Source organism: Geotrypetes seraphini, chromosome 16 (assembly GCF_902459505.1).
Source record: "Geotrypetes seraphini chromosome 16, aGeoSer1.1, whole genome shotgun sequence".
In the NCBI taxonomy this organism is placed as follows: Eukaryota; Metazoa; Chordata; class Amphibia; order Gymnophiona; family Dermophiidae; genus Geotrypetes; species Geotrypetes seraphini.
The window spans coordinates 12422003-12431121 of record NC_047099.1 but is presented as its reverse complement, the minus strand read 5'-3'; the positions used below and the strand labels follow the sequence as shown (position 1 = coordinate 12431121).

The following is a 9119-nucleotide window of genomic DNA, read 5'->3' as shown; positions in this document are numbered from 1 at the left end:
AGAAGCCTAGTTTTGTATTGCAGATGCCTTCCTTGTGCTGGGTACAAAAGGGGTTGTTTTTTTACCAGTTTTCCAATTAGAATTTTCATAGTATTAGTAATTTACATTTTTTGGTTTTTTAAAGCCTATTCGATTAAAAAAAACCTAACATGGCTTGATAAAATGGGGCCTAAGTTAGGCCCCATTTATAGAATTTCCCCGTAAGTACATTTATAAAGGTGAGTGATTTCAATGCAGTGATGCTGAGGATACATATTCTACTTTCCTTGTGGTCATTTCAATCTGCCATGGTACAATGAAACAGCTAAAACAAAACAAGTACCCAATTTGTTGGGCTTTCCATTTCTATGATAAGTAAACATTGCACATTTCAATAGTCTAATGCAGCGGTTATCAACCCTGTCCTGGAGGACCACCAGGCCAATCGGGTTTTCAAGCTAGCTCTAATAAATATGCATGAGAGAGATTTGCATATAATGGAAGTGACAGGCATGCAAATCTGCTCCATACATATTCATTAGGGCTGTCCTGAAAACCCAATTGGCCTGGTGGTCCCCCAGGACAGGGTTGAGAACCACTGGTCTAATACAATGGTTTTTAACCCAGTCCTCAGGGTCCACCTGGCCAGTCAGAGTTTCAGGATATCCACAACCAATATGCAGGAGACAGATTGCATTCATGGTATGTAAATCTCTTTTATGTATATTCATTGTAGACATCCTGAAAACCTGACTGGCCAGGTGGTCCCTGATGACTAGGTTGAAAACCACTGGTCTGAGCAATCTGTTACATAAAAACATAAGAATTGTCATACTGGGACAGACCAAAGTTCTATCAAGCCCTGTACCCTGTTTCCAACAGAGGCCAATCCAGGCCACAAGTACCTGGCAAGAGCCCATGGAGTAAAACAAATTTTATGCCGTTTATCCTAGGAATAAGCATTGGATTTCCCCAAGCTACTGTATCTCAAAAATGGCTTATGGATGTTTATTTTAGGAAATTATCCAACCCTTTTTTTAAACCTTTTAACCACATTCTCTGGTAACAAATTCCAGAGTTTAATTACATGTTGAATGAAGAAATATTTTCTCCAGTTTGTGTTAAGTCTACTACTTAGTAGCTGCACTGCATGCCTCCTAGTCCTAGTATTTTTGAAAAGAATAAACAAATGATTCACATCTACCCTTCCAAGCTATCCAGCTTCCAAGTTCCTTGAACATTCTAGAAAGAGGGAATGTTTTGGTCACAAGTAAAAGGATCCATTTTCCCCCTCGAACAAACCTTAAAAATACTGGGAGTCACACTGGACAAACATCTATCCCTTGACAAGCACACTGATATCACAGTCAGAAAAAGTATCTCGGTGCTCTGGAAACTCTGCACCATAAAAAAATACTTTGACGACACCTCGTTCCACCTGTTAGTACAATCCTCCATCCTCAGCTTACTAGACTACTGCAATATTATCTACTTGAGCTCCACAAAAAAAACCATCAGGAGACTCAAAATGATCCAAAACACCGCGGTCCACCTCATATTTGGTCTGAAAAAATGGGAACACGTCTCCCCTTTTTACCACAAACTCCACTGGCTACCACTGGAATCCAGAGTCCTATTCAAATTTGCCTGCTTTTGCTATAAAACAGTGTTTGGTTTATCCCCAAGCTACATCATCCCTCACTTCCTCCTGAATCACATCATCAAGAACACCCGCAGAATTCAACTCTTCGCCTACCCCTCCCTAAAACTATGCCACTCTAAAAAATTCCTTGACAAAACCTTCGCCTTCCAAGCTGCCAAGCTAAACCCATGGCTAACCCAAATGGCCCTCAAGGCCCCCAACTACCTCGGCTTCAGAAAAATGCTCAAAACCCACCTCTTCCAAGACCAGGATCCTTAATGCCCCTTCCTACCTAAATAAACCTCCCCCCTCACCTCCTCCCCCTCCCCCCTGGCAACTCTGATCAAGTTGGTCTTGAACTGCTGTTATTCTGTTTAATCGATGTGAACCACTTGTAACTCTATTTTTGTATACCGCCATACCCCGAAGAGTTCTAGGCGGTTCACATCAATTAAATAGAGTTATTATTTATTATTATTATTTTTATCAGAAAGTCCATGGAATTTGGGTTGGTGCACTCATAGAGGGTCAGGGGAAGAGGTGAGCTTTCATTGCCTTTCTGAAGTTCAGTAGACGTTCTAATGATCTTATTCAAGTAGGTAGTATGTTCCAGAGGTGCTATAGGTAGTGCAAGTAAGATTTTTTTTTTTGGGGGGGGGGCGTTCTCAAAGTGGAGGGTACATCCCAGGAGATCTCATAATCAATTTTCTTTTTATGAGCAAAGCAGGCAGTTCGGGGTATAGGGTGGAAGTTTGTAGGCCATATAGGCTGGTACCATGTCTTGGAAGAGTTTATAAGTCATAGAAGATAACGGCAAAAATGGGCTACAGCCCATCAAGTCTGCCCATTCTGCTTACCCACCCCTTGTCTATGCCCAATTTCCTTATCTTGACCCTCGTAGGGATCCCACATGGGTATCCCATTTATTCTTAAAGTCTGGCATGCTGTCTGCCTCGATCACCTGCACTGGAAGCTTGTTCCAATGATCAACCACTCTCTCTGTGAAGAAATACTTTATGGTGTCGCCATGAAATTTTCGGCCCCTGAGTTTGAGCGGGTGCCCTCTTGTGGCCGAGGGTCCCTTGAGAAAGAAAATATCATCTTCCACTTTGACACGTCCCGTGAGGTCATCACTAGGCCTTGTAAGGGCTTGTGTCTAAACAATTGTATATGTACTGTATATCCCTAGGTACACTAGTATTTTATAAAGTAAATAGGCTTCTATTTTCTTTATAGAATAGGCTATAGTTAGGAGCTCTCGTACCTAAATCAGCTAATAAGGCCTTTCAACTGTAAAATGGTACTCTCATCATTTCGGGTTACACCCCCCCCTTCCATTCCCTATCACTGAGCTATAAATACATAACAGGAAGCCAAAAACCTGGATTACTCTGTACTATTTAAACTCACAGCAATTGCGCTGTTTCTTCACTGGCTTGATAAAGAGATGGTTAACTCTGAAAAGCTTGTCACATATTACATTTTTAAGAATCACCTAAAATGTATTTGTTCATCCTTATTTCTACAAATTTAACCCCCTTTCCCTCCCCCGCTCCCATTTTACTAAGCCATGGTAGAGGTTTCTACTTTGGGCTGGGGTGCTAACTGCTCTGACACTGCTCCAACATTCACAGAATTCCTATGAGCATCAGAGCATTTAGCGGGTTAGCGCACCAGCATGCTTAGCTGATCTAGGTGTCTACCCTAATGCTTTTAATTGGCTTAAGCAGCACTTGTAATTGAAAGCACCATTAAAAAAATAATTAGCCGGTTGGCGCCTAATCACTTTGACCACTTTAATGTAGACATCTACATTGAGGCATCTACCAGCGATTAGGGCATGATTAGGAGCAGGTTTTGGGCAAGGTTTGACTTAGGTGCACTCATTTAGGTCAAGAAAACCCTGTCCTAAATGGCAGTGCACCTAAGGATGAAATGCCTACTGGTGCCTAAGATCGCTTAGGCAATGCTAGGCATGAATCCATAAATGACGCCTAGCGGGTGATTGACAATTATGCCTAACAATACCTACCAATTAGACGTCGTTTATAGAATCAGAGTCTGGGTGCACAAATGTGGGCACATTATTTACAAAATAAGGTCAATTGCATGTACAAGATAAATAATTGGCTATTTATTAGCATTAACAGTTAATTCTTAGCTTAAATCTGTGTTAATGAGGCTAATTGACACCAATTTGCAGTTGTATACATAGCTGCCCTTAGTTGTTATTCTATAAGTTGTGCACACAAATTCTATCTAGAAGGTGTAGAAATGAGAGGGGCATATCTAGGAGTTAGGCGCAGAGGTTATAGAATACCGGGAGTTATGTGACTAACTGCCAAGAGTTAGGTGCAAGTATTTATGTCAAGCTTTGACATGAGATAAGTGCTCATGCCTAAAGTTAGGCACAAAATGGTGGACCTATGTTTACATTCTAAGATGGCCGTTCAACATGAAACTGCTATTATGGAATTTGGAGTTAGCATGTATCATCCCGGTGCCTTTCTTGAATTTGCTCCGAAATGGATTGCAAGTAGGGTGTCCATAGATGGGTGACCACCTGAAACACAAGGTTTGGGAGGTGTCTGTGCTACATATTGCTCCTATTGTGTCAATGGTAAAAGTGAGCTACTACATGGTAAAATAGCCAGAGAGGCTTTTGGCCAACATGGGGAAGTCAAATAAGTCTTCGTTTGTTGACATCATTATCAGTAGTTTTGTTCCAACCCTTTAGTATTTCCGATGTCAGAAAGGACATCATCACGATGGAGGCCTGGTTTAATTGGTCTGACATCCGTGTTACTTTTAAACCCCATCCCCCAGCAGGTATGACATGTATTTCACATTTTTACAAATGATGTAATTTTAAAAAAGTTTCTTTCCTATACAATTCATCTCAAAGTTTTATTAACAATTTTCAAATATCTAAAATGTAAATGGTGATAGCAAATGTCCAAGCTGAACTATTCTTACCAATACAATAAAATACAGAATGATTAGTAAATTATAATCAAATATTTTTTTTACCAGTAATAGAAAGTTGTATCTCATGAAATGGCTCATTTGGGCTCAATAATACATGCATAACAACACCTTTGCAACCCACTAAGAAATCAGTGATCACATTGGAGAATTGATTTATGTGACCATTTATTACAAGGGATCAAAATAGTCTATAACTTGTTCTGAAAATATTATCAGATACCACAAAGAATCCACCATTTTCTAGAACAGACATGTATACAAGGAGTCTGTACTGTTTAAGCGTTACATGGCTAATTTTCATACTCTATCAATTATTTCATCCTGCTGGGAATACCTAAGAACCACATCTCAATTTATTATAAATCAAAACAAAATTAATGACTTCTGTGAATGAATCTCTAGGGATACAGTACTTAAAATCAAATACAGGATAGCTATGGACATTAATATCAGTGGCTTAGCCTGAGGTTTCTACACTCAAGTAGCAATAGCCAACCTCACTCTTTAAACAACATGAAGATATCAGAACAGGAAATAAGCTGAAATACACATCACTATGGGATACATTTATTTTATTTATAATCCGTTTAAGACCTAAGCGGCTCACAATAAAAACATACATAAAATGAATAGACAGATATAAACTTCGGACAAGGCAAAACTAGCAGGTAAAAAACCCACACAATTTAACTCTTCTTCAGAACTTGTACCAAGAGGTACAACCCAGAGGTATTTCTGATATCAGTTAATCACTTGAACAAAAAAAGTATGTTTTAAGCAGTTTCCAAAAATGTAGAACATTTTTGCAGAGTCATATTACACTGCTAAGCCAGTTTCCCAGAAGCTTGACAGAGAGAGTTGTCTGCTCTCTTTGATTTGATGAATTCTGTTGAGAATAATTTTTATCATGAGTCATTTAGGGGCATCCGTTCAATGATAAACAAGCATATGGCTGAATGAAGTTTTAGATGCACAAGGAATCAGGGATAAATCTGAACCGTTGCTAACCCAAATCCAGGCAACTCTGTGCCTGCTTCAGGAACGTAGTGGGTAAACATTGTATAGGCTAAATGTTTTCAAGCTTTGATAGGATTTAGATTCATAAAATGAGAGACTCTGGGTGATGCCAAATTTTTAGCATCAACACACAGGTAAATCTCAGTATTTACTTGTGTAAATGGCAATATATGCTCATGAATATTTATATACTCATTGGAATGTTCTGTTGGATGTTGTCTTATCTGGAGTCCTGATTGTAGCAGTTTTCTGGGTTTCGCCGCATCTGGGTAGGTAGAACCGATGTTTCAGCCATCATGCTGTAGCTGTAGTATTCTTCAGGGTATGCATAAAGCTGTTGCCTCAGGATGCAGACCTGGACTAACATATAGGTTATAGGAAGACCTATGATCTGAGACCCAAACGACTTTATTACATTACATTAGGGATTTCTATTCCGCCATTACCTTGCGGTTCAAGGTGGATTACAAATGGATTATCTGGAGATTAGAAGTATTTAGGGAGTAGTTTGTACATTTCTTTGAGTTGCTAAGGATTACATCTGAGTTGTCATGATATTGGAGGTACATATGTAGTAGTTGCAGGTGATGCTTGGGACATTTCTGATTGTGTTAGTTCGGTTTTATGTGATTTTTGAATAGAAGGGTTTTTATTTCTTTTTTGAAGGTTTTGTAGTCTGTGGTCATGGTCAATAGGTTGTAGATTTGTAGGTCAAGTGTTGCAGCTTGAGTGGCTAGGAGGTTGTCATACAGTTTTTTTCTTTTGATGTTTTTGGTTGGAGGATATGTGAATGGTGCGTGGATTCTCCTATGTCTGGTTGAGGTGGATTGAACTAGTCGATTGTTATGATATACCTACCTTCTAGATTTAAGTTGACTCAGTAGGAGTACTTTGAAGTTTGGTTGAGGGAGCTATACATAAATAGTATATACAATATATAAAGGCGTGCTAAGCGTTTTAGCATATATTTAGCGCATGCTAAATCAATGCATGCGCTAACCCCTAACGAGCATTTAGCGCGTGTTTAGCGTGTGCTAAAAAGCTTATCGCACCTTTGAAAAAGAGGAGGTAAGTGTTGCATTATGATATGGCAATGAATTGCAGATAAGTAGAAGAACAGTTTGTAAGAAGCATCATTTGTATGTTAATCATCTGTTCGCCCAATAGTTCTATAATGTGATTTTGGTGTTCTGGGCAGGAAGTTGTATTGAGACCCTAATTACTGATGTTTTGGTCCTTAAAACAAAACCATTCAGAAGATTTCTTTTCAAGAAATTCATTACAAAAAAAAATCTGAAAATGTTGAAGATGATATTGAATGTGAGAAGGGTTTCAGAAGTCAAATAAAAGATTTGAGGAGACATAGTTGGATTGCGGGTGTACACATAAGTACATCCACACAAATACATAAATCTCAGTTGGGCAAAATGAACGGCCATTTTGGTATTTATATTCTATCATTCGCTAGGTTTAAAATGTAGAAATGTAAAGCCAGGGCTTGGTCCACCTGCTTGTTAGAAATCAAATGAACTGGCAACTGAACTGTCTTGTAATCTGAATGACTTTATGTGAGAGTTCATGTTTTTCTTCTTACAGGGAGGATGATGTATTTTAAGATTGAAATGGAAAACCAGACATCAGTGACTGAGTTTATTCTGCAAGGATTTCCAGGCCACTGGCATATTCGGGTCTTTCTCTTTCTATTCTTTCTATTTGTCTATATTTTAACTCTAGCTGGTAACTTTATCATCACTGCATTGATATTCTCCGACCATCACCTTCACAAGCCCATGTACTTTTTCATCTGTAATTTTTCCATTGCAGAAATATGGTACATCACAGCCACTGTCCCGAAAATGCTATCTGGCTTCCTAACTGAACAAGACACTATATCCTTTACTGGATGCTTTCTGCAATTGTACTTCTTTTTCTCCCTGGGGGCTACTGAATGTCTCATCTTAACAACCATGGGATATGACCGATATTTAGCAATCTGTATTCCCCTCCGTTATTCCATGATCATGAACAACAGAACTTACACCAGCCTTGCTACATTCTGTTGGGTGACTGGATTTACGATTAATATGGTACCCATAGTTTTGATTTCAAACTTACCTTTCTGTGGTCCTAATAAGATAAACCATTTCTTTTGTGACCCTAGCCCTTTGATGGAATTATCTTGTTCCAGGTCTCAAACTATTGAAATTATCTGTTACACTTATACATCTATACTAATCCTGTCCACATGCTTCTTAATCATGGTGTCATATATGTACATCTTATTAGCAATACTAAGAATCCCTTCCACCACCGGACGTCAAAAGGCCTTTTCCACTTGTGCCTCTCACCTCATTGTAGTACTAATATTTTACGCTTCTATTATTTTCATGTATGTGAGACCAACAGCGAAGTACCCATTTGATCTAGATAAAGTGATAGGTGTATTCTATGCCATTTTAGTACCATTAATAAATCCATTCATTTATAGTTTACGAAACAAAGATGTGAAAACAGCTCTGAAGAAAATAATATGGGGAAGGATTAATATCCTGAATGTCTCTTATTAAATCCATCTGCACAATGATCAACTGAACATAAAATGCCTGATTTATTGGGGTGTCTATGTAAACAGTTGATTATTTGACTAGATGTTTGGATTGCTAATTGGCTGGAGGTTTCTTTGAATGGCCAATACGAGAGGGCAAGTCTACTAATAGAGCAACTACATTGGCTACCAATGAATAAAAGGATCCAGTTCAAGATAACCTGCATGGTCCATGATCTATGGTAAGAACTCAGAGCAAGTAACTGCTAGCATTCTTCTTCAACTTACACTCCTTCTTCAACTTACATACCAAGCAATGCTACAAAATATCCTCCCCATCTCCTCAACAAGTATGACAAAAGAAGATATTTGAAACTACCTTCAAATACCAACGACATCTCATTTGGAAAAAACTAACAACTACCTTGAATTCCGGAAGAAATTAAAGACATACTTATTTTCACTATAAACACCTTCTTCCTAAACCAATACTGCTGTGAACAATGTAACTGATGGACATGTTCTAAATCTTTTGTAAACTGCATAGATTCCTTGTAGAAAATTGTGGTATATATATTGTATTTTATTGTATTATTATTGGTTGCTGTGTTCTAAGGGGGGAAGTTATCAACCTGTATTAGGGAAATAACCTGCGTTAACCCTTAATACTACTTAATGGGTTGTAATGCCATATTGCAGTGATATTTCCCTAAACATGCAAATGCATGCAAAGCAGCACTTTACTAGTGAAAACCATAACGTATCTTGTGGTGAACATTGGTTGGTAAGATGCGTTTCGGCGTCCCATTTAAAGTTTGATCGGGTCGTTTTACACCCTGAGGCAGCAGACTTGTGAAACACTGGCCACCGTCGGTGTACCGATCAATCGAAGAGAAGTTGAAATTTTCTTCTATCTTTTTTGCACAAAGAGCCCTGCCTAAAGCTTTT

At 38.6% G+C, this 9119-nt stretch overlaps 1 protein-coding gene across 1 annotated transcript; it reads left to right on the top strand.

The window, feature by feature from the left end:
• The first annotated feature begins 7227 nt into the window (after window positions 1-7227).
• On the top strand, window positions 7228-8193 carry LOC117349629 (olfactory receptor 6B1-like). The gene has a single exon (XM_033923221.1). It carries the CDS (start codon window positions 7228-7230, stop codon window positions 8191-8193), a length of 966 nt encoding a protein of 321 aa, XP_033779112.1.
• The last annotated feature ends 926 nt before the right edge of the window (window positions 8194-9119 follow it).

Bases quoted from the DNA above. Each gene is read 5' to 3' on its own strand.
- LOC117349629 (XM_033923221.1), top strand. From the start codon at position 7,228: ATGATGTATTTTAAGATTGAAATGGAAAACCAGACATCAGTGACTGAG.